Source organism: Pseudophryne corroboree, chromosome 3 (genome assembly GCF_028390025.1).
Source record: "Pseudophryne corroboree isolate aPseCor3 chromosome 3, aPseCor3.hap2, whole genome shotgun sequence".
NCBI classification, from domain to species: Eukaryota; Metazoa; Chordata; class Amphibia; order Anura; family Myobatrachidae; genus Pseudophryne; species Pseudophryne corroboree.
In genome coordinates this window covers 710785199-710812504 of record NC_086446.1, presented here as the reverse complement: position 1 = coordinate 710812504, position 27306 = coordinate 710785199, and the positions used below count along the sequence as shown (strand labels likewise).

At 46.1% G+C, this 27306-nt stretch overlaps 1 protein-coding gene across 1 annotated transcript in view; it reads right to left on the bottom strand.

The window, feature by feature from the left end:
• LOC135056670 (alpha-2-macroglobulin-like protein 1) overlaps positions 1–27306 on the bottom strand; it is a 409885-nt gene that overhangs the window by 365089 nt on the left and 17490 nt on the right. The window contains exons 4-7 of the mRNA XM_063962113.1: positions 20649–20701; positions 19225–19245; positions 10095–10248; positions 9930–10014 (exon numbers count right to left, since the gene is read on the bottom strand). Coding sequence (XP_063818183.1) covers positions 9930–10014; positions 10095–10248; positions 19225–19245; positions 20649–20701 — 313 coding nt within the window. The remainder of the gene's footprint in view (positions 1–9929; positions 10015–10094; positions 10249–19224; positions 19246–20648; positions 20702–27306) is intronic.

Genomic DNA, 27306 nt, shown 5'->3' with positions numbered 1-27306 from the left:
TTAATAATACTTTGGGATCAAAATGACCCCCAAATTCTATGATTTAAGCTGTTTTTTAGGGTTTTTTGAAAAAAACACCCGAATCCAAAACACACCCGAATCCGACAAAAAAAATTCGGTGAGGTTTTGCCAAAACGCATTCGAACCCAAAACACGGCCGCGGAACCGAACCCAAAACCAAAACACAAAACCCGAAAAATTTCCGGTGCACATCTCTAATATATACTGTATATTATGTGTTTGTATGTATAATGTATATACGTATTTTTATATGTGTGTGTCTATATATATATATATATATATATATATATATATATAGACTCGGCGACGCGGCACTCGGCTTCTCAGCAAATGAAAGACGGACAACTTCTGTCTATGTCAACGTTTCAATGTACTGTTCACATTTTCGTCAGGACGAATGTTTCAATACATTGAAACGTTGACATAGGCAGAAGTTGTCCGTCTTTCATTTGCTGAGAAGCCGAGTGCCGAGCCGCCGAGTCTATTTATTACCTACCTTTGCGATGGCACCGGCACTGTTCATTAATGATAACTATGGAGTGGCAGACTCCGGAGCCGGCTGTATATATATATATATACTAGGTGCTTCATCGCGCCCTACGGGCGCTCTTCACACCGTCGCAAGGGGCTACGCCCCCTTAACCCTTGCATGCCTTTCTGGGGTTCAATATTTGTGTTATATGGAGTATCACCTGCATTCCTTTGTTAGTGGTTAAATATTGCACAATGAAAGGGTGTGCGATGGTGAAGGAGGCGCAGCCCCTTGCGACGGCGTGAACAGCACCTGCAGGCCACAATGTACAGAATATAGCGGGTGCGGGGGGTACTGCGGATGGTGTCTGTAGATGCTGCGGATGGAGGGGGGGCGGAAGTGGGGGTGGGGCTCGGATGGGGAAGGGTTGGGAGGTGCTGCGGGTGGGGGAGGGGCAGAGGAGTGGGGGGATGCAGATGGGGAGGGGTCCGGAGGCACTGCAGGTGGGGGAGGGGCAGGGGTGCCATGGGTGGGGGAGGGGCAGGTGTGGGGATGTTGCAGATGGGTGAAGGGTTCCGGAGGTGCTGTGGGATGGGAAGGGGCGGGAGTGCCACTGGTGGGGTAGGGGTCCGTAGGCGCCATGGGTAGGGGAGGGGCAGGTACGGGTGTTGCGGCAGATGGGGAAGGAGGTCCGGAGGTGCTGCAGGTGGTGGTGGGGCAGGTGCGGGGGTGCCATTGGTGGGGGAGGGGTGGGTGAGGGGGGACCGCGGATGGAGGAGGGTGTCTGCAGATGCTGCAGGTGGAGGGGGGCAGGTGTGGGGGAGACATATAAGGGGGGTGAATGGTGGAGGGGGCCTGGAGATTGCTGGGGGTGGTGAAGGGGCGGAGGAGTGGGAGCCGCGGGTGGTGTAGGGGGTCTGGAGGCACAGCATGTGGGGGAGGGGTGGAGTGCCGCATGTGGTGGAGGGGAAGGTGCGGAGGTGTGGTGCATTGGGGAGAGGTCTGGAGGTGCTGCGGGTACTGTACCTGCCAAAAAGGTAGTTGGAGGGTATGCAGTAACAGGGCCAGGACAGGGGTGACAGGGTCAGAACAGGGTTGACTGGGCCAGGACAGGGGTGACAGGGTCAGAACAGGGGTGACAGGGTCAGAACAGGGGTGACGGGGCCAGGACAGGGGTGACGGGGCCAGGACATGGGCGACGGGGCCAGGACAGAAATGACAGGGACAGGATAGGGGTGACAGGGTCAGTGTAGGGGCGGCAGGACCAGGACAGGGTGACAGGGCCAGTATAGGGTTGACAGAGCAAGCACAGGGGTGACAGGGCCAGGATAGGGGTAGCCGGGCCAGCATAAGGGTGACAGGGCCAGGATAAGGGTGAAAGGGCCAGGATAAGGGTGAAAGGGCCAGGATAAGGGTGGCAGGTCAAGGCCAGGGGTGACAGGGACATGACAGAACACAGGGCACGGGAGAGATTGGTATTAGGGACAGAACAGTGGTGACAGACAGATGTGTCTTACCGGAGTCACTGCTGCTGGCTGCTGCTGTTCCACTCCAACCTGTTGGCATCTGCTGCTGGTGGAGACTTGGCATGGCTGACTCTCTTAGGCTGTATTCCTGCTTCCTCTGCCCTTCCACATCACTCCCCCCCCCTCCTCAGTCACACACCGCAGACCTCGCGCAGCTGCCGGGCACTGTGGTAAGGTGAGACTGGGAGTGACTGGTTAGCCCCCAGGAGATGCTGCGGCTGGAGGGAGGAGGGGGTCATAGCATGCACGTGGCACGGACCTCATGGCTGCTGGGCACTATGGTAAGGGGAGACTGGGAGTGACTGGTTAGCTCCCAGGAGACGCTGATGCTGGAGGGAGGAGGGGGTCAGAGCCTGCAAGCAGCGCGGACTTCTGCAGCGCTACCCGCCGGCTAAAGTGTGTGAAGGAGCTGGGCGCAACTCACTGCGGGTGGCAGCGCTGCAGCTAGCGGTGGGGTTGCCGGGGCTGGAGATAACAGAGGCAGTACGGATAGTGCACAGCGGCTGGTGACCCACAAAACTACAGCTAAGAAGCGTGGAGTGTGCCAGAATGTGACGCTCCTCCCCGCCAGAGAGACCCTGCTGAGTATGCTGATGTGGGGGTCAAGTATGGCATACCCCCTCACACACCCCCATACCTCCCAAATGTCCCAATTTTCGCGGGACAGACCCATTTTTTGGGGTCTGTCCCGCTGTCCCACCCGCGGGTCGCAGTGTCCTGCGGGGGGGGGGGGAGCAGTTTGAAAGCTCCTGTACTCGCTGTTCTGCTTAGCAGAGCAGCGGTGAATAGTGGAGACAGAGGGAGAGGGGACATCAGGGGGTACGGATTAAGGGGGGGTTCCAGCAGCAGAGCCGGATTAAGGGGGGGGGCAGGCGGTACGTACCGTTGGCCCCACAGTTTTAGGGGCCCTCCCGGCTTGAGTAGCTCTGTCCCAGCTCAGAAGCTCCCCCGTCCTGCCAGCAACAGCATTGTGCTACAGTCAGCACACGCTGCTGCGTATTGGCAGGTCTGTGGTGTTACAGGGAGGCAGCAGTCTCCCTGCTTTCTTCTGCCTGTGCGGGTGTGTAGGGGGAGCGACCACCTCCTCTGGATTTAGCCCTAGCTGAGGGGCCAAAATTCCATAAAAAAAAATAATAATAAAAAAAAAAAAAAAATCCCGGAATTTGCATAATGGGGCGTGGCCTCGCGTCCCGCGATTAGGCCACGCCCCCAACCCACAGCAGGCACAGCAATGAGATAGGGCTCCCCTGTCTCAAGTACCCTGTGCCCCCCGGACTCATAATCAGCCCCTGGGGGCATGCCAGCAGCTCACAGAGCGCTGGGCATGCCCCCTCACTGACGAAAACGGGGCCCTCCCGTGAAGCCACGCCCCCTTTTCGCCGTGTGTGTGTGTGTGTGTGTGTGTGTGTGTGTGTGTGTGTGTGTGTGTGTGTGAAAGCTGGGAGGAATGCAGTTACGCACCCCTGCCTGTGCCATGTCCATACTATCTGCTTCTGCAGCTGCTCCTAGTGTCCTATAGATTTGGCCAGATCTGTGACTCATTTGACTAACTCCGCCCACTGTTGTGACTCCGCCCAGCGTTAGCAAATGAATCACAAGATCACAGATCTGGGCTATTATATAGGAAATATATATATATATATATATATATATATATATACATATATATACACACACACACACATATCATATGTAGAAGATAAAATATCCAAGCTACAGTACCCGATCCTCCCCTAGTTCAAATTGCACAGCGTGTGTCATTTTTTTATATATATATATATATATATATATATATATATATATATATCCTGATTTTAATTTTAGACTATAGGGCCCCCTTTTTTTAAGTACCCCAGGCCCCCTGAAGCCTTAATCCGGCTCTGCACACACAGCTAAACAGACATAGCAAAATACACATACAGTATATACACACACACACACACACACACACACACACACACACACACACACACACAGACAGCTACACAGACATAGCAAAATACATATACAGTATATACACAGAAACACACACACACCCATAGCTAAACACACACACACCACACCACACCACACACACACACACACACACACACACACACACACACACACACACACACACACACAGCTAAACAGACATAGCAAAATACACATACAGTATATACAGACGCACACACACACACACACACAGACAGCTACACAGACATAGCAAAATACATATACAGTATATACAGAAACACACACGCACCCAGTAATACAGACATAGGAAAATACATATAGAGTGTACACTGAAACACACACACACCCATAGCTAAACACACACATTGCCAGCAAAACACAAACTCTTTACTTTACATATGTTTTCATTTTCCACAAGTTGCACACTTTCCACCTCCTAGGCTAGCTCTGGCTCCGGCAAAGCTCCTCACTGTGCAGGGGCTGAGTGCACTGTGACGTGATGTCTCCTCAGTCCTCACACTTCTGTATACACACACTGCTGCCGTAACTCACCTCTCCCTCCCCCTCCCTCCCTCTCCTCCCCTGTCCAGTATGCAGTGACTCAGTCCAGGAAGCTGAGAGCTGCAGCTGAGATGAAGGGTGATGTGATCACCCTTCTCACATCACTGGTGCCGGGGACCGCAAACAGGCTTCCTCAGTTAGGAGTCTAGGACCCGCAGCAGTAGCTCAGCGGTAGCAGCGTGTAATGAGTCAGTCTGACTCATTATACTGCTGCCGGCTATGGGCCCCTTCACAGCGCTGGGCCCCAGTGCACTGCACCGCTTGCACTGCCGCAAGTTCCGCCTCTGATTTCAGCATTATCGCTGAAATTGTGGATTGATCCTGCCGGCGCAGCGTGGCTGTGACGGCAGGAGGGCCACCGCCATCTTTTTGATCGGATGACACGCAGCAGCCCCGATCACGCCCATGCCACGCCCCCTTCCAGAAGCCTCCACCCCCATTTCCCTGCCACCGACCCCGCAACGCTCCAACTCTGCCTTGGAAACAGAGCGTTGCTGCCCAGCGAACGCCTCTGCGTGTCACCCGCAGTACATGTGAGGACATGAGCAGGACAGGCCCTGCGCATGCGCCTGCTGGGTGAGCGTAAAAATTCCGGTTGGATTGCAATTGGGATCCAACCTGAATTAGGCTCTATCATCATGGAGAAACAGTGGAGGAGTTAGTAGGTGATTGGTCAGCAGACACTTGCTGCTAAAGTTCTGCAGATGCAGATTGTGCCGCTGGGACAATACTGAAGGATTGGCTCCTCTAGCAATATCAAATTGTACAATTCCAGGCCCAGGTCTATTGGAGGGGCTCATGGGGGAACCGCAGAGAGAGAGAGAGGGGAGTGACTGCTGAAGTTGCAGCCTCTCTTTCCAGCCCAGCACACACGTTACTGGGTGAGGGCTGGAGAGAGAGGCAGATGCAGAAGCAGTCACTCTTCTCTCTCCATGCGTGATGTGCAAGAGGAGGGTGGTGATCGTTCATCACACCCACTACCGCCCGCTCCCACCGCCCATTTGCCCCCATGCCGGCACTCCCCGGTGTGGCACGGGCAGCCACTTTGTGGGTGTGCAGAAAACTAATACTTTTAGTATTTCCAATGAAGGGGGTCTGGTCACACCTCCCTGCACAACTGTCAGCGCCCCATGTAAGTTATCATATAGACAACTGTTTCTGTTACCGGATGTTCCCTATTAGCTTTGCTGCACAAGAATTAATTTAACACTTTGTTGTAATATAATCTACTTTAATTATGCAATTTAAGAACATCAACCAATTTATCTCCTCAGTACAGTGTTAATGCAATGAGTGATTGATAATTAAGAAGCTTTAAGCAATTCCGAGCAGGAAAATCTCACTGAAAAGTAAAAACAGGAATGTGTTTCCTGCAATTCCATGAGATCTTATTTTTAAAACAAATTGTAAAAAATATAATTGTATTTTCTTCTCTGATGATTAATCTCATGAAAGACTGAAATGAATCAATATATCCCTTGCTTTAATGATAAAGGGCAATTAGTTTGCAATCGCAAAGCAGGGCAAGGATTAAACATAATCTTGCATAATTAGTTGGTCAAAGGTGTATTACCGGGTGCGGTATGTTAGGTAGATAAGACTTAGATCGACAGTGTCTAGGTCGACCACTATTGATCAACAGTAAGTAGGTCGACATGGTTTCTAGATCGACAGGGACTCTACTGTAGGTCACATGTTCTAGGTCGAAATTAGTTTCTTAACTTTTTTTAGTGTTGTTTTCTCCGTACAGTGACCGGGAACCCCAGTTAGTGCACCGTGTCCCCTCGCATGGCTCGCTTTGCTCGCCATGCTTCGGGCAAGATGCCTCTCTCCACTACCGCTGCGCTCGGCACAGGTCACCGTTCCCAATTGTAGTCCATGTGGATCGTAAAGTATGGAAAAGTTCTAAAAATGAAAAATAAGTGGAAAACTCATGTCGACCTTATGTCATGTCGACCTAGAGCAGGGGTGGCCAACCAGTCAGTGGCAAAGAGCCAGAAAAGATCTGTAGTCAAGGGTAGGAGCCATATCATGCGAAAATGGGGGCGTGGCATAGTTGTCACAAAGCCACGCCCCATTTTTATGTGCACACCTTTCGGTTTGACGTTTGTAGGAGTATCACCTTGTGTCATAACCCCATTTTTATAGTCATGTTGTACAGTGCCACATACAAATAAAGTCCCTGTACAGTGCCACATACATATCAAAACACCAAAAAATGGGTGCCTCCACAATGAAAAATACATATTATAATATGTAATACATATTAAATACAAATACATATACATGGCCCCACAGTGCCAGATACATATATTCCTCCACAGTGCCAGATACATATTTTCCTCCACAATGCCAGATACAAATATGCCCCCACAGTCCCAGATACATATATGACCCCATAGTGCTAGATATGTAACCACTGCCAGATGCACATCTCCCCAGTGCCAGATATGCCCCCACTGCCAGATACACATCTCCCCAGTGCCAGATATGCCCCCACTGCCAGATACACATCTCCCCAGTGCCAGATATGCCCCCACTGCCAGATACACATCTCCCCAGTGCCAGATATGCCCCCAGTGTAAGATACACATGTCCCCCAGTGCCAGATATGCCCCCCAGTGCCAGATACACATGTCCTCCCAGTGCCAGATATGCCCACAGTGCCAAATATGCACCCACTGCTAGCTACACGTCTCCCCAGTGCCAGATATGCCCCCAGTGCCAAATATGCCCCCACTGCCAGATACACGTCCCCCCAGTGCCAGATATGCCCCCACTGTCAGCTACACGTCTCCCCAGTGCCAGATATTCCCCCACCTCCAGCTACACGTCTTCTCAGTGCCAGATATGCCCCCAGTGCCAGATACACGTCCCCCAAGTGCCACATATGCCCCCAGTGCCAGAAACACATGTCCCCCCAGTGCCAGATATGCCCCCAGTGTAAGATACACATGTCCCCACACTGCGCCCCCCCAAGTGCTGCTCACCGCCGCGCTGCTGCTCTGCTCAGTCTGCTGCTTGTGAGGGGAGGATAGTGCAGCGTGTGCCTCTCCTGCCCCTCAGTCTCCACTCTCCGGTGGCGTTGATTTGCTCTAATTAAGCACTGGTCCATGAGCCAATCAGAGTTCGCGGACCGGCAGCTAAGACTCCTGATTGGCTGCCGGTCCACGAGCTCTGATTGGCTCACGGACCGGCGCTGGGCACTGCAGACTAGGGCAGCGGGAGGCACCGCGGGAGTTTACGAGCCACATGCAGAGATAGAAAGAGCCGCATGCAGCTCGAGAGCCGCGGGTTGGCCACCGTTGACCTAGAGCATGTCGACCTAGAGTCCCTGTCGACCTACTTACTGTTGACCAATATTGGTCAACATAGACAGTGTTGACCTACTTACTGTCAACCTAAAGACCGGATCCCGTTTTACCGTATTACTATTACCCAACCTCTGTTAGTTCGGCATAATGATTAATCCGGCATAATGATTAATCCGGCTCAGTGTGACAGCATCCAGAGTTTTACCTCCGGTTCTGGTCCCTGCGGCCTTCCTATTAGCTGGCTGGTGTGGCTGTGGCAGATAGGAGCTGTGGCAGCGAGGTCCTCCGGTGCGGCTTCCGGGTGTCTTGTGGCTGGGGTCTGGGCCCTGGGGAGTGGAGCATGGCAGCCAGAGGTGTCTGTTTCCAAGTGTTCTGTTGCTGGAGTACAGCGTCTGGGAGGCTGAGGCCTGAGGTAGTGGCTGTGTGCTGGTTCCACATATGTCCTCTGTGCAGGGAGCTGCCATGTTGGAGACCAAGCCAAGCCAATAGGTATCCCAGTTCGCATTCAGCAAATCCGCTACAGTCTTCCCTTATAAAAAGGGGTTGATGCTTAGTCATGTTGCCAGTGCTTCAAGTTACTTGCTGCTGTAAGGTGCTCAAGCTCTGTGCTCCCAGGTTAACCCCTGGTATCCTGGTTCTGTTGTGGCTGCCCAGTGGTCAGTTCTGTTAATGCAGTCCTTTGCTCCCAGTCCACCTGCTCTTGCGGTTTAAACACTGGGTCTTCTATCTGGTAGAGGGTCTCCGTTTTCTGACAGTGCTCACAGCGATCCTACCTTCAACATCATTCTTCAAGTCGTCTCTTCATTCAGTGTTCTTCAGCATCGTTTACAAATCACAAGTCATCTCTTCATTCACTGTTCTACTGCATCGTTTACAAATCACAAGTCATCTGTTCATTCAGAGTTCTTCGGTATCATTTACAAATCACAAGTCACTTCTTCATTCAATATTCTTCAGCATTGTTTACAAGTCACGAACATTTCATCTTTCAGAATTCACTCAGACTTATCTCCTAGTCGTCGTGTATGATTGAGGTCTCAGTAAAGCTGAATTAATCTTTCTTCAGTGTATCGTTCTCATTCATTGTTCTCATTGCCTACCCCTCTACATCTGCGGGCCTAAGTCCATTAAATCCATGAGTAAGAACTACATTCAGCCATCTTGTTTCCTTCCTTTGCCGAAAGCTGCTCCCTCAGTCAATTGTCAGTCGTCAGATCCTCAACTCAAGCCGAGCGTGACACAGTGCTTGGACCAAGGGTGCTGGAAAATTGGTGGTGTACCTGTATTGGGATGTAGTTGGCAACCCAGCATTTCAGATCATGGCAGTTAGAATGCCGATGCAGGAATTCCAAATGGAAGTATGCCAAAGTGAATTAGGGTTAGGCTGCAGGGGGGAGGGTTAGGGATTGGCTGTGGGAAAGGAGGGTTAGGGGAAGGGTCAAGATTAGTGTTACCTTCCTCCAGTGCCCCTGTCGGGATTTCAAACAGTCGGGATGCTGGTGTCATCAACCCTCTGTATTATACATTAATATTAGTTATTAGCTCCACTACTAAGGGGTGTGCAGAATACCCTTAGTGGTGTCAGGTTGGTTTTCTGTGAAAATCCACATAAGGTTTAAAATATGATCATTAGTAAAATTTCTTAAATATGTTGGTTCTTGGCTGGGCTGGACTTGCAATCTGGCACTTCTGGCAAAAGTCAGAAGGTCAGGTGGCCAGATGGCCTTGTATAGCCATGAAAAGGCCTGGCTGAGCAGCTTTGCCTCCTGGCACTCTACTTGTCAGACTGGGGCATGCCATGAGGATACACACCCATGACTTGCGGCACATCCCTATGCGGTGTGGCCATGCACTCTTGAGGCGTGGCCATGTCCCTCTTTCTTTGTGCAAAGGGGATGTCGGGGCCACATTGAAGCCTCAGTCCATCGCTGGTTCATGGGTTAGGAAGTTTTGACAAAAAAAAAAAAGTTTTTTTTTTTAAGTAATTGGCATAATTATCTATAATATAAAACAAATATTGTTGGATCTTATATCTGGTTATCATTTAAAGATTTTTCACCCACAAAATCTTAGACTTACCTGCCACATATTTTAACTGTGAAGTTTGCGCTGTTAAACCTAACAAACTTGGGAAGCTCCAGGGTGACCTCAAATTTTGGAAGCACTGTAAACATATATTGTGTATGAATTAGAGAATATACAGAAATCCAGTTCTAAATATTAGATAATTGGAAGCTTTCTAACCGTATTCCTCTACACTAAAGGTTTGCACAGTGTCTTTCACCCTTATAGAATATCCCCCCAGTTGGGGCTCAGAGGAGAGAGGAAGGGACAGCTCAGCAATTCCCTGATTGAGGCTCACATTCAGCCACTGACCAATCCGGTTCTTTCCTGGATCCTGTAAGACGAAATAAGGTGGATGCATAAACTTTATTTTATATAAAAATGTGTTTGATGCCATCATCATATACAGTGGTGCTTAAAAGTTTGTGAACCCTTCAGAAATTTCTATATTTCTGTAGAAATTTGGCCTACAACTACCTCAGATTTTCACACAAGTCCTAAAAGTAGATAAAGAGAACCAAATCAAACACATGAGACAAAAAATTGGATGTGCTCATTTTTTTTATTGAGAAAAATTATCCAATATCACATATCTATGAGTGGCAAAAGTATGTGAACATTTGCTTTCAGTATCCAGTATGACCCCCCCCCCCCCCCCCTTCCTCCTTGTGCACCTATAACTGCATGTAAACATTTACGGAAATTCTTGATTAGTCCTGAACATCGGCTTGAAGGAATTTTACCCCATTCCTCCATACAAAACAGCTTCAACTCTGTTATGTTGGTGGGTTTCCTCCAATGAACTGCTCGCTTCAGGTCGTTTCACAACATTTGGATTGGATTAAGGTCAAGACTTGGCCATTCCAAAACTTTAAATGTACTGTATTCTTCTTTAACCATCCTTTGGGCAAATGACTTGTGTGCTTTAGGTCGCTGTCTTGCTGCATGACCCACGTTCTCTTCGATGCAGCTCATGGACAGATTTCCTGACATTTTCCTTTAGAATATTCTGGTATAATTCAGAATTAATTGTCCCATCAATGATGGCAAGTCATCCTGGGTCAGATGCAGCAAAACAATGATACCACCACCACCACCACCATGTTTCACAGATGGTGTGAAGTTTTTATGCTGGAATGCAGTGTTCTCCTTTATCCAAACATAATACGTCTCGCTTAAACCAAAAAGCTCTAATTTGGACTCATCAGTCCACAAAACATTGTTCCAATAGCCTCCTGGCTTGTCCAGGTGATCTTTAGCAAACTGCTGACAGGAATCAAAGTTCTTTTTGAAGAGCAGCGTCTTTCACCTTGTGCCATGCACACCATTGTTGTTCAGTGTCCTCCTGATGGTGGTAATTAACATTACTTATTGTCAGAAAGACCTTCAGTTGCTTAGAGGTTACCTTGGGTTCCTTTGTGACCTTGCAAACTATTAGACACCTTGCTCTTTGTCATGACTGTAGTTTTGTGAACCCGGCATGTATGTGAAGTCTGTGCAGGTAACTGGAGGACTGTGTGAATATTGGCTGGTCTTTGGGAATCAGTGAGGTGAGATGAAGAGCTCAAGGAAGACTCTGGACGATGAAGTAGGTACAAAAAGTAAGATTTAATGGAGTAACGATAATTCACAGAGGCTGAGGTTACCCCAATGACTGAACTGAAGAATGTAGTTAATAATTGTAAAATTATGCTGTAGCACTCTGTATGAAGAACAATGAACTGAAGACTGTGGCTGTGTCTTTAAGATGAGACTGAAGATTAATGTGGCTGTATCTTTAAGACGAAAACTGCAGAATACTGTGACTGTGTCTTTAAGACGAGACTGAAGAATACTGCAGCTGTGTCTTTAAGACAATACTGAAGAATACTGTGGCTGTGTCTTTAAGATGAGACTGATACTGGATATAACTGGTAACACAACTGTAGTCCGGATGGGTAGCAAAAAAGCAGAGTTTTATAGAAACCAAGGTAATAGCGTTACCTCTTTGGGAGCTCAGCTACCAAACTCATACTAAGCTGTGTGACTCGAGGAACTGGCAGCTTCTGTAACACAAGTTACATAGTAGTTACATAGTTGTTGAGGTTGAAAAAAGACAGATGACCATCGAGTTCAACCTGTATAATAAATGTTTTTTTTTTTTATCCTAATAAAATGCTGTATCCTTGGATATTTTTTTTCTGCTAGGAATTTATCTAACCCATTTTTGAACTTATTGATTGAGTCCACCATTACTACCTTCTCTGGCAAAGAATATCAAATCTTTACTGTTCTTACTGTGAAGAACCCTTTTCTCCGTTGTGTATGGAATTTTTTTTCTTCTAACCTCAGGGCGTGTCCTCGTGTCCTATGTAGTGTTTTTTTGATAAACAAATCGTTTGATAAATCCTTGTATTGTCCCTTAAGGTATTTAAAAATATTAATAATGTCTCCTCTTAATCGCCTCTTTTCCAGTGTAAACAAATCTAACCTTTTAACGGCTAGATGCATCATCGCTTGGAAAGTGATAAAATTGAGAGTGAAAATTTACCAGCCAATCAGCTCCTAACTGCCATGTCACAGGCTGTGTTTGAAAAATGGCAGTTAGGAGCTGATTGGCTGGTACTTTTTCACTCTCCATTTTATCACTTTCCAAGCGATGATGCATCTGGCCCATAGTCTTTCCTCATAATCCAGTGCCTCTAACCCCTTAACCAGTTTGGTGGCTCTCCTCTGAACCTTTTCGAGTTCCAAGATATCTTTTTTTATAGTGAGGTGCCCAGAACTGTACACAATATTTCAGGTGTTGCCGCACCAATGATTTATACAGTGGCAGGATTACACTATCATCCCTTGTCTCCATTCCCCATTTAATGCATGCTAACACCTTATTTGCTTTTGTTGCTGCATTTTGACATTGCGTACTGTTACCAAGTTTATTCTCGATGAGCACTCCCAAATCTTTTTCAACTACTGTTATCCCTACATTTTCCCCAATTAGTTTATAGGCTGCCTGATTGTTCTTAGTCACAAAGTGCATAACTTTACATTTGTCTGTATTGAACCTCATTCTCCATTTATCCACCCAGATCTCAAGTATAGATAAGTCATTCTGTAGAGACTCAACATCCTTGTCTGAATTAATTACTTTACATAGCTTAGTATCATCTGCGAAAATTGATACTGTGCTTTCCAATCCCTCTCCTAGGTCATTAATGAATAAATTAAACAACAATGGTCTGAGTACTGAACCCTGTGGTATTCCACTGAGCACTGAAACCCATTCAGAGTACATCCCATTAAACCCCACTCGCTGTTCCCTATTGAACAGCCAATTATTCACTCAAGTACAAATAGTGTCCCCTACCCCAAGCTTCCTTAATTTGAGAATTAGTCTCTTATGCGGAACTTTGTCAAAGGCCTTAGCGAAGTCCAAAAATATCACATCCACTGCATGACCATGATCAATATTATTGCTCACTTTCTCTTAGAAGCTTATTAAGTTAGTTTGACAGAATCTGTCCTTCACAAAACCATGCTGATTCCTAGTAATAACCTTGGAAGCATCCAAGTACTCAAGTATGCTGTCCCGTAATATACCTTCTAGTAATTTCCCCTCTATAGATGTCAAACTTACCGGTCTATAGTTACCTGGGTGAGTTTTAATATCCTTTTTAAATATTGGCACTACCTCTGCTATACGCCAGTCCTTTGGTATCGTTCCTGATCTAATTGACTCTCTGAAAATCAAATATAGTGGTCTTGATCTCTACATTAAGTTCCATAAGAACCCTGGAGTGGAGTCCATCCGGCCCAGGAGATTTATTTATCTTAATTTTACTTAGTCTCTCCCGGACTACATCCTCGTTTAACCAAGTACCTAGCATCGGGTCATTTTCGTAGACTTACACAAGTCCCTTTACTTATACTTACTGGTCCTTGGTGATTGGTGAACAGAGTCAGGTGATTTAGAGAGTCTCAGGCTGGCACAGGATTGGATAGCTCCTGGTCAGGTGATTAGACCCTGTCATGTCAGTACTCCAGGTTAGGCTCTGATGTGGAGTGAGGCCTAGTAGGCCAGGAAAACACTGAAGCCTAAACTCCTAAAATGAACAGCGGATGCTGGCATTTAGGTCCAAGCGCTAGAGAGCTGAGTACAGTGGAGAATGTATCTGGTGACCACTGGAGTCAGAGAGGCATATAGTATAATGACAACAATGACTGCTGTGTAGGCACAGCATAGAGAGACTTGCTGAATTCAATATTCACACAGAAGGTTAATCAACACAGGTGCAGCTCATTAACTCTCACCTTCCAGGCAGAGAACTCAGCACTCAGGTAACTCATGGTACTGGCAAGCTGATTATCCCAGTGAGCAGAAAAAACTCAGGATCCAGGACAGATGGCCAAGGTAAATCACCAAATATGAGAAATACAGTCAGGATCATGGCACTCTTGGTGTGATCTTTGTTTGTCGACCACTCATGGAGATAAAGGTCTGGAATCTCCTCCATTTGTACTGTTGATTTGTGGAGTACAAACTCTTTAGAGATAGTTTGTAACTTTTTCCAGCCTGATGAGCATCAACAACTCTTCTTCTGAGGAGCACAGAAATCTTCTTTGTTTGTGGCATGATACATTTCCACAAACGTGTTGTGAACATCAGACTTTGATGTTCTTTTAAAAAGACATGTTGGTCACTCACACCTGATTGTCATCCCATAGATTGAAAATACCTGACTTTCACCTTCAAAATATCTGCTAAGCCTAAAGGTCACATACTTTTGCCACTCACAGATATGTGATATTGGATCATTTTCCTAGATATAAAAATGAGCATGTCTAATTTCTTTGTCTCATCTGTTTGATTTGGTCCACTTTATCTACTTTTAGGACTTGTTTTAAAGTCCACATGTCACCGGTAATATAGAAAATTCTGAAGGGTTCACAAACTTTCACGCACCACTGTAGGTGCTCTGTGCTGTTGGAAAGTGCTTATAATACTCAGTCAGTGACTTCCCGCTCAGCTTCAGTCATCTTACCACATCATGATACTGCCCCTATTACATGTATTGCTGTCCTTGCTAACATTATCACATAAGTGGACAGTCCTATAGCACCCATATGATCACATAACTCATCCCTTAACATACTCCTGTAACGCTGTGTTCTATTAGGTACAGGTTGTTCTGTCACCACCCACTGCAAAACTGGGAGCAAAGGGGTCAGTTCAATCATGGGAGAAGGACAGGCAATGCCTGCAATGTTCCGTTGTAATGCCAGCAATGGCATCCTTAATTTGCCTGATTTTACCCCTAAATTGTGCATTTTACACCCAAACTGCAGTTTAGATTTCAGTTTGGGCATACCCCACCCAAATCTAATGCCGGGTACACACTAAACCACAGGTTCTCAAACTCGGTCCTCAGGACCCCACACAGTTCTCCAGTTTTCCAGGTCACCTGTGTATTTTTAAAATGTGACAGTTGGTCATATAAACAGTGCACCTGGCGGGTGACTTGGAAAACATGAGCTGTGTGGGGTCCTGAGGACCGAGTTTGAAAACCACTGCACTAGACGATATGCTCCATGACCGATATCATCAGTGTTTCCCCTTGACGTCCCGGGCAAGCAAGGTAGTGCAGACAGACTAAATGATATTGCTAACGTTATCATTTAGTGACGTCATCCTGCATCCGTACATGTATCGTCAATGACATTGTCAAAATTTTACCTGCATGTACAGACGACAGAACACCTAGTTAACGATAGAGGTGTGCGGTGGGCACTTTTCGTGTTTTGTGTTTTGGTTTTGGTTCTGGTTCCATGCTCGTGTTTTGGATCTGGATTGGTTTTGCCAAAACCACCCTTTCATGTTTTGGTTTTGGTTTTGGATCTGGATGATTTTTGGGAAAAAACATAAAAACAGTGGCAGACAGTGTGGCACTAAAAAAAACAGTCCCCAAACAGCACATCATGCAAAGAAGTAAAAGAGGTGCAATGAGGTAGCTGAATGACTAAGCTAAGTGACACAAGTGTGCGACACAAACACCTGGCCCATCTAGGAGTGGCACTGCAGTTGCAGACAGGATGGCACTTAAAAAAACTAGGCCCCAAACAGCACATCATGCAAAGAAGAAAAAGAGGTGCAATGTGACGTAGCTGGATGACTAAGCTAAGCGACACAAGTGTGTGGCACAAAGAACATGGGACGTGCTGGAATTTGCCCAGATGTAATACACGCACAATATTGGTGGCACAGGACAGCATACCCCTAAACCACACACACACACGGCAAAGCCAGTAAAATTAATTTGGATAATAATAACCCTTTTATTCGGAGCTATTATAATAATATGCAGCACAGGCGAGCGTACCCCTACACCACACAGGGCAAACCCTGTAAAAATGATTTGGATAATAATATAAGTAATGTATATAACCCTTTTATCTGGACTAAATAATATACAGCACAGGACACCACCACTGGACTTATGGCAGCACAAGACACCACCACTGGACTGATGCAGCACAAGACAGCACCACTGGACTGGACTTATACGGCAGTACCACTGGACTGGATTTATACGGCAGGATAAATGGACTTATACTGCAGTATCACTGGAATTATATGGCAGTACCACTGGACTTATACTGCAGTAGCACTGGACTGGATTTATATGGCAGTATCACTGGACTGGATTTATACGGCAGTATCACTGGACTTATACCCCAGTACCACTGGAATTATATGGTAGTATCACTGGAATTATAAGTCAGTTTCACTTGATTTATATGCCAGTACCACTGGATTTATACGGTAGTACTACTGGACATATACGGCAGTATCACTGGAATTATATGGCAGTACCACTGGACATATACGGAAGTATCACTGGAATTATATGGCAGTACCACTGGACATATACGGCATTATCACTGGATTTATACGGCAGTACCGCTGGACATATACAGCAGTATCACTGGACATATATGGCAGTATCAATGGACATATACGGCAGTACCACTGGACATATACAGCAGCACAGGGACACCACCACTGGACTGATGCAGGACAACACAGCACCACTGAACTGGTCTGGACTTATACAGCAGCACTGGACATATGGCAGCAGAGGACACCACCACCGTGACTGGACTGATGCAGCACAAGACACCACCACTGGACTGATGCAGCACAACACAGCACCACTGGACTTATACAACAGCACTGGACATATAGCAGCAGAGGACACCACCACTGTGACTGGACTGATGCAGCACAAGACACTACCACTGTACTGATGCTGGACACTGAAGAACACTGAGGACGGAGAAACGTCCACTCGCTACACTCTCCAATGCCGGAGTGAAAATGGCAGTGACGCGCGGCTCCTTATATGGAATCCAAACCCCGTGAGAATCCGACAACGGGATGATGATGTGTTTCCTTGTTCTGGTTTCTGGTTTTCATGTGGGAAAACCCGAGCCTGACTCGGATCCAGGCTCGGGTAGTGAAGTTGGGGGGGGTTTGGTTCTCAGGGAACCGAACCCACTCATCTCTAGTTAACGACAATGGGAGCGCGCATCGTTAACGATATTGTGTGTACACACTGGACAATATTACAAATGATATCACTGAAAATAGTGAAAATGAGCTATATCACTTAAAATATCACCTAATGTGTAACCAGCTTAACTCTCTGCACATGTTACATCTGCCGCATCTGCAGTGCAGCGTGGTATGTCCAGGTGCACAGTTACTTGTTCTGTGTTTGCTTTGCTCCCAACTCTGAATCAGCCTCAGCTGCTTCTCTGCATTATTATGTGCTGTAATATATATTTTATATGTCACAAAGGAAACCACAGTATGGGCCTGAAACAGAGTTGGGAGCAACGCAATAACAGCATATAACTTTGCTCCTTTGCAACCCATTTTGCACATCGGGTGGGTGTAACATGAGTAAAGCGATTTAAGGGTTTATTTTACAGATTTGCGGTTCGGTTTTCTGAAATACAAACGCACCCGAACTTAGGGGTTCTGAGTCTAATCCAGTTCCAGTTCAGAATCACTTTGGGGTTCCCTGTGGAACCTAGTCCTAGCTTGGGTCTGCTGCCAGTTCAGAACTTGGATTTTAAAACTAAACTCAGGTTTCGGATTGCATGTAATCAGGTCCAAATGATATGATTTTAGCTGTTTTAATGCAGTGCAGTGCCACTCTTAGATGGGCCAGGTGTTTGTGTCGGCCACTTGTGTCGCTTAGCTTAGTCACACAGCGATCTTAGTGCGCCTCTTTTTTTCTTTGCGTCATGTGCTGTTTGGGGACTATTTTTTTGAAGTGCCATCCTGTCTGACACTGCAGTGCCACTCCTAGATGGGCCAGGTGTTTGTGTCGGCCACTTGTGTCGCTTAGCTTAGCCATCCAGCGACCTCGGTGCAAATTTTAGGACTAAAAATAATATTGTGAGGTGTGAGGTGTTCAGAATAGACTGAAAATTTGTGGAAATTACGGTTATTGAGGTTAATAATACTATGGGAACAAAATTACCCCCAAATTCTATAATTTAAGCTGTTTTTGAGGGTTTTTTGTAAAAAAAAAAAACGAATCCAAAACACACCCGAATCCGACAAAAATATTTCAGGGAGGTTTTGCCAAAACGCGTCCGAATCCAAAACACGGCCGCGGAACCGAATCCAAAACCAAAACACAAAACCCGAAAAATGTCCGGTGCACATCACTAATTCAAACTGAAATCTAAATTGAAGTGTAAAAATAAAGCAGCCAGTATTTACTCTGCACAGAAACAAAATAACCCACCCAAATCTAAATCTCTCTGCACATGTTATATCTGCCCCCCCCCCCTCCTGCAGTGCACATGGTTTTGCCCAATTGCTAATAAACTTGAAGCTGCGATCAACTCAGAATTACCCCCATAGTACTTACCCAATTTGTGTGATATTAGTTAGTGCAGAGGGTGTCAGGGGCACAAATATGAAAACACTGCTCTAGTGAGTCTTCGCACCTGTCTTAATTTCTGGGTGTATGATCACTTCCTATTGTTTATTACTACAGTATTTGTAGAAAGTGCTTGTTTAGACTGTAAATATTATATTATCTGCCTGAAGCATTGTTAGGAAACTGTTGCCTGAGGAAGAATACAATGTATTGTTTTGTTGTTTTAATGTATTGTTTTTTTTTTTTTTTTTGTTTAACATAGAAAAATACCCAGTTGCACACTTCCTTTAATTAGCTGAAGCAGTACATGGATATTTTATTAAGAGTAATAATAATAATAATAATAATAATAATAAAAAAACATTTTTTTTTACCTGTAATTCTATAACTGGCAACTGAAAAAGAAACAAAAAACATATTTAAAAAATAAATTAATTACAGTCCACTAGCGTACATTTGTTGAGGACAACTGTTCATAGGGTCGCCATAAGTCGGCAGTGACTTGACGGCACATAACAACAACAACAACAACAATAATAATAATAATAATAATAATAATAATAATAATAATATATATACATATATGAAACTCTCTGCTTATTGTTTCAGAAAATGTGTTTGATTTAGTTTGTGTTCCTACAGTGATTGATTTCAGTTTGTGTTCCTACAGTGATACTGCTAAGTGTGTTCCAATTTTGTTTTTGTACAATGCAACTGAAATTTGTGTACCGTACAGTAATTGAATGACATACTGTAGCTAAAAATCATTACATGCTTGAGACCATTGTTTCTCAAATGATCAAATCACACAATTTTAGATTATTACAAATTGTGGTTGTTTCATTTCTACCAAACTTTGTCATAAATCAGACTGTCCGGCATTTACATCAATGTGTAGAAATGGTTTGTATCTTGCACTGTCAGTTACCTGTGCTTGCAGTAATGTGCAGTTAATGGCCCTCATTCCCAGTTGATCGCTCGCTAGCTATTTTTTGCAGAGCAGCGATCAGATAATCGCCGCCTCTAGGGGGAGTGTATTTTCTCTTTGCAAGTGTGCGATCGCTTGTGCAGCTGAGGGGGATGAAAAAGTTTTTTGCAGTTTCTGAGTAGCACTGGACTTACTCAGCCCTTGCGATCACTTCAGCCTGTCCGGTCCCGGAATTGACGTCAGACACCCGCCCGGCAAACACCTGGACACGCCTGCGTTTTCCCTACCACTCCCAGAAAATGGTCAGTTGACACCCATAAACGCCCTCTTTCTGTCAATCTCCTTGCGATCGGTTGTGTGAATGGATTCGTCGCTAGAAGCATTGCACAGCAACGATGCTGTTTGCACCCGTACGACGCGCGTGTGCATTGCGGTGCATACGCATGCGCAGTAGTAACCTGATCGCTGCGCTGCGAAAAATGGCAGCGTGCGATCAACTCAGAATGAGGGCCAATATGCGATGGCTTTAGTTACACATCCATGCTCTGATGTAATTAAAGCTCAAATTCCCATGGCATAAAAATACGTGCCAAGGGTGACGGAGCTAATTTTATTGGAGACTTGTACTGTAGCTTAGGCAATACTTACACTTGCTCCTTCAGAGTATTGTTATATGTTGTTGCCCAGCCAGATATGTTATTGGTTTTATTGCCATTAAATATAGAAAAACACTACTTTGTGTACAACGCACAGGAATACAGCCAAATTTGCCTATACAACATAATAAATGGAAGATGAACAAATACTAAAGTATTATGCAGAGATTTATGTTTGATGGTTTGTTTTGCTTGTTGTGTGAGTCAGACTTACCAAAATGTTGTTTGGTTTAAATTCTTCATCAAGGGACAGAATTCTGAATCTCACTGCAAAAAAGTATAAATATGAAGCTTAACGTCACAAGATTGACTGATACTTTATCTATTCACAAAACTTGGGAGAGTCAACTTCATAGATAAAACACATATTTACAACTATGCCTTCACAGGTGAGATTGTTCATCTCGTGGTTAAATTATAGAACTTAGAAATACTGTTTAGACATGATATTCTAAAGCTGCATCTCCAACCAATCTCAAGTGACACAGTTAAAAGTTTTCATATTTTTACAACACTTTGACTCAACTGTAGCTCATCCTACAACAGACATTGGGCCCAAGGCCAGATTAACAATGGGGCGGATGGAGCTACAGCTCCAGGCCCCAGGTAAGAATAGGCCCATCAAAATTATAGCATTATGATGAATAACTGCCCAAATGGTCACATAGTTGCCATAAATGATAAGAATTTAAATTATATTTCTAATTTTTCCACAAAGTAATGCCGTTTTTCTACTTTTACGTATTTTGGGAAACATTGGGGCTCATAGTGTAGGTGGTGTAACATGTTCACATGGCACTGGCCCCACCTACACAGCATTAGCCACACCTCTTCAACTTCTCACAATAGGCCCTTGATCATCTTCAACCCCAGGCCCATGTGGACCTTAATCTGGCCCTGATTGGTCCTAATTCAGACTGGATTGCTGCAGCGGCAGCAATCGCAGTCGGACGCCCTTTGGGGAGTGGCGCACTGCGCACCCAGGGAGACCCAGTGAGATGCTAAAAGCATCTCAGGGCTGCGATCGGCTCTGCCTGATTGGCAGGCAGAGGCAGTCATGAGGCGGGAGGGGGCGTGCCAACGGCGTTAGAACTAGAGATGTGCGAAGGACACTTTTTGGATTTTGTGTTTTGGTTTTGGATCTGGATCCCCGCTCGTGTTTTTGGATCTGGATTGGTTTTGCCAAAACCACCCTTTTGGGTTTTGGTTATGGTTTTGGCAGTGGCGTAACTAGATATTTTAGTGCTGTGTGCAAGAAATGGCTTTGGTGCCTCCCCTTATCTAAAACAGAGCCAGTGCGCAGTAAATAATACCAATGCATAGTAATATCAATGCACAGTAGTCTCCATTATTCAATTGACGCCACATAGTAGTGCCACTATACTAGGTAGAGCCCATTTTACACATTACGGCAGGTATAGTCCCCTTTTACACATTACGGCATATGCGTTGTGTGCAGTGCCAGATACATATACCCCCAGTGCCAGGTACACATATGCCCCCAGCGCCAGGTACACATATATCCCCAGTGCCATATACACATATGCCCCCCAAAGCCAGGTACACATATATCCCCAGTGCCAGGTACACATATGCCCCCAGTGCCAGATACACATATGCCCATATGCCCCCAGTGCCAGGTACACATATGCCCCCAGTGCCAGGTACACATATACCCCCAGTGACAAACACACATATTCCCCGCAGGGCCAGGTACACATATACCCCCAGTTCCAGGTACATATATGCCCCTAGTGCCAGGTACACATATGCCCCCAGTGCCAGATACACATATACCCCCAGTGCCAGATACACATATGCCCCCAGTGCCAGGTACACATATGCCCCCGGTGCCAGGTACACATATACGCCCAGTGCCAGGTACACATATGCCCCAGCAGTGGCGGAACTTGCGTGTGTTAAGCCCAGGTGCAAAAATATGGTCTGGACCCCCCTCCTCAATCCAATGACAGTGAGTGACTGGGGAGAAGCAGTGAGAGATAGCGGGAGATGCTGTGGTGACTGGGGAGACAGTGGGTGATAGGAAGAGGCAGTGGGTGACAGGAAGAGGCAGTGGGTGATGGTGATGGAGAGGTAGAGGGTAACAGGCAGAGGCAGACAGGAAGAGGCAGTGAGTGACTGTGGAGTAAGTGGGTGATGGACAGGTAGAGGATAACAGGCAGAGTCAGACAGGAAGAGGCAGTGGGTGACTGGAAGATATACGGTAGAAGAAGACAGCAAGAGGCAGGGGGTAACAGCAGAAGTCAGAGGGTAAATGGAAGGTAGAGATTGACAGGGAGAAGCTGACAAGGAGACTGTTGGTGATGGGAGGGGCAGTGTGTGACAGGGGAAGACTGAAGGCGATATCTGTGAGGTGGCTAGAGGCAGACACACTTCAATATTGTGCATTTTTGGAACCATTGTGAATGAGAACCACTGTAACATCCATTCCGTGCAGTCGCAGTTGCTGGCTCAGGTACTGCACAAAGCAGTAGTCCAATAATGTTTTTATGGGAAGCGGTTAATTTGCCAACTGTCGGGATCCCAGTGGTCAAGATACAAATGCTGGCATCCCAACAGCTGACAATGCTGACAGCCAGAATAGGGGTGCAACAGGGCTATTCCCACTCGTGGGTACCCATGACACCCATAGAGTGAGAATAGATCATGAAGGTCCTGTGGCGAGTGTAGTGAGCCACTTAGCCCGCAAGGTGACTCTTACCACTTGCCCCGCTGCTGGCATTCTGACGGGTGAGATACCGCTGTCGAAACACTGACAGCTGGCATCCCGTCAAATCATATGTAAACAGTTTTTATGCCCTACTTTTGCTACCTCATGACTGGCTCAGTCTGTGAGATGTGCACAGGCAGAGTCAGCACTATGGAAGCTGGAACGGGCAGAGAGGGGATCATGTGAGGCAGAGCAGCTCCTCATATATACGTTCGGCCAAGATTGACACTTCTTCCTGGCGGCACCAGGGCAGAATCAGGCAGCGCATGTCTCTGCTGCTGTAGAACTACAAGCATCACACTAGCACAGGTCTACAGCATGATTACAGGGGGGACATCATGGCTCCTGCACCTTCCTGATCCCCTCAAATCTCCTGACCCTCCCCCCCTTACTTTTTAGATCAATGAAGGCCAGCCTGTGTGGAGCTGAAACCTGCCAGTGTGGCCTCCTGTGTCAGCTCTGTAGACTCTCTGCCACCTCTGCTGCTGTAGTCCTGGTGGTAGGTGAGGCCCGTAGGACGTAGTGCCGGTGCGGAGGAAGTGTGACAGTACAGCAGCGCATGGTTACCACCACTGTCAGCACTATGGAGCCGGGGCGAGCAAAAACGGGATCACTTGAGGCAGGAGCAGAGCAGCTCCTCATATACACCCGTCCGACATTCATCCCGGCTTGACCGCAGTCAGCACCCAGCAAATCACTTGGGAGGAGGGAGGCCATAGAGGTGGACCAGGGATAGACAAGAGATGGGGAGGAGGGTCCTTCCTCCTCCTGCCGGAATGCTTTGATAGTGTATGTGCTGCCGCCGGACTCTGGAGAGGAGCAGCTCCAGGCCCGGGGGCAGGGGAGGAGGAGGAGGGAGCCACAGCAGTGCAAATGTCATTGGTGGTGGCGCCGCTGCAGCTGTCCCTCTCCTTCACATGGACTGGCTGCGATCGCTCCCTCCCTCTCCGGAGTCCGTTGGCAGCACACACAGGCGGCTTGTAATGAGTTAGTTTGACTCATTACAATGCTGCTGACTTTAGGCCAAGGATGAGAGCAGTTGCGCCCTCAGGGCGACTGTGCTGTGTGCCAGGCACACCCGGCACACACGTAGTTACGGCCCTGGGTTTTGGATCTGGATGGTTTTTTAAAAAAACATAAAAACAGCTAAAATCACAGAATTTGGGGGTAATTTTGATCATACAGTATTATTAATCTCAATAACATACATTTCCACTTATTTCCAATCTATTCTAAACACCTCACAATATTGTTTTTAGGCCAAAAGGTTGCACCGAGGTCGCTGGATGACTACGCTAAGCAACACAAGTGGATGGCACAAACACCTGGCCCATCTAGGAGTGGCACTGCAGTGGCAGACTGGATGGCAGTTTTAAAAAAAATTGGCCCCAAAGAGCACATGATGCAAAGAAAAAAAAGAGGTGCAAGATAGACTTGTCTGGGGCCCTCCCACCCAGCCATATGTTTTTCAAACAGGACATGCCCAGCTTAATAAACCCATCATTTCAGCGACAGGAGGTCCACCTGGAAAATGCTCGCCAAGTACTCCGAATCATAGCTAGCTACAAACATACCGCCTCCTTCTTTGATGACTTTTCACATTATGAGAAGAGGCAAGAGGAAGAGGACAGTGTCAAGAAGGTGGATAAAAATTAGAAAGGCACATGTAATCAGGAACAACATACAGGCTTTCACCTCCGCTCCTATATTGGTATGGAACAGAAGGGAGTTCAACCAAGCAAATATATAATTTTTAATTACCACATTACTGGACAAACTGAAAAACTAGGGGCCAAAGCCTCCAAATTTGTACCCCCTTCTCCATGTTCAGGGATTAAGATAATCTTATATTTAATTCTGGGATGCAAATAAAACTAGTGTATACCACAGGATCAAGATTTGATATTTTCCCCTCCATGGAGTATGGAGACTTATTTTGTGAAAATCTCGTGGGTTTCTTTTTTTCCCATTTTTTATTGCATTTTTATTTATATATTTTGTGGCAGATGCCTTATTTTTTATTTTTCACAACTCCCAGTTACACGCATGTGAGCATACCTGTGTGTTCCAATTACATGCCACCATGAGACTCCATACTGGGCCTTATTCAGTAACTGTTTGTGCTTCACAGGAACTCCTGGCTCATCTAGTGATGTAGTGCAATGGAAAGCTGATGCAATGCAAGATCACTGAAACTCTGTTCTTCTAACACCGCAAGGTCTTGCGAGAACCCTACGCAGCCCTTGGTTAAAGAACATCCCTTTACAACAAATGCGCATCTTCTAAATAAATTATCCCAAAATGTGGAACATCAATAATAAATCAAAATTAAGGTTGACTAATTTAAGTCATTCATTTGAGTGAGTCCCTAACATGAAATAATTGAGAAGAACCTCTCTCTAATGCTCTGGCAGAAAATATCACTTTTACCTCTCCGCAGCTGCACTGGATTATGATTCAGTCTCTTCTGAGTCACACTGACTTTGGCCACACATGTGGTCTCTCCCCACTTTATTTAAAAACACTTCATCAAAATAATAATTTCCATTTCCACCTTTGTGGCTATGTTTTCACAAATCTCTTTGTGATGTTGAAGCTTGTTTCATATCTGCTCTAGGCTTTCATTTAAATCTAGGATCAAGTACTGCAGCACTGCTGGAATTATACGGCAGCACCCCTAGATTTATACAGCATAGGCAGTACCCCTGGAGAACGGCACAGCACAGCAGACAGGCAACAGCATGCCTAAATGGCAGTGGAGTAGCACCCCTCGACTGATAGGGCGAGGGGATGCACCCCATATAGGACAGCGCCCCTGGAATGATGTGGCAAAGAAAAGAAGTGCAAGATGGAATTGTCCTTGGGCCCTCCCACCGAACACTTATGTTGTATAAACAGGACATGCACACTTTAACAAACCAATCATTTCAGCGACAGGGTCTGCCACATGACTGTGGCTGAAATTATTGGTTTGTTTGGGCCCCCACCAAAAAACAAAAAAAAACAAAAAAAAAACATTAATCTTTCCTTGCACAAACAGGCTCTACAGTGGCAGGATGTCATCCTCATCCTCAGACACCCCCCCCCCCCTTCTTCAGTGTTTACATCCTCATCCTCACAGATAAATAATTTTCAAACAAAACCACATAATTTAGGTGTCAGTGGACTGCTTACACTATTACCCAAAGTTTCTGAACTTGACAATGATTTATGATGAACGTGCTGCAGGTGACGTATAAAGGAGAATGTTCCTAGGTGGTTAACGTACTTACCCCTACTTATTAGGGATTGACAAAGGCAACAGATGGCTTGACACCTGTTGTCCGGATTTGTGATTAAATAATTCCACACCGAAGAGGTGGCTTTTTTGGTATTTTGCCCAGGCATAACAATGGGCTTTTTCATCCCATGGCCAACAACTGTCTCCACTGGTGCCTTAGTCAAACAAACCACACCACCATCAGAATCCTCATCGACAACTCCCTCCGCAGCACCAGCTATACCCATATCCTCCTCATCCTGGTGTACTTCTACAGTGACATCCTCAATCTCAATATCAGCAACTGGACTGGTGGTGCTCCTCCCAGCACTTGCAGAGGGTGTGCAAATGGTAGTAGTAGCCTCCTCTCCCATACAGTGTTGTGATGGTCAGGCTTAGACATCGCAACCGCGGATAGTGCCAGCACCCCTGTATTTTCACAACACCCCTGTAATTTTACAGCATACAAGACAAGGCCAGTGTACATATATTTTCACTGCACCCCTGTATGTTTACTGCATACAGGACCAGTGTACTTTTATTTTAAGAACAGCACCCCTGTATTTTTACAGCATACAGGACCAGTGTACTTTTATTTTAACAACAGCACCCCTGTATTTTTATAGCATACAGGACCAGTGTACTTCTATTTTAACTACAGCACCCCTGTATTTTTACAGCATACAGGACCAGTGTACTTTTATTTTAACAGCACCCCTGTATTTTTACAGCATACAAGACCAGAGTACATTGATTTTCACTGCACCCCAGTATTTTTATAGCATATAAGACAGGGCCAGTGTACTTTTATTTTAACAATAGCACCCCAGAATTTTTACAGCATACAAGACAGGGCCAGTGTCCATTTATTTTCACTGCACC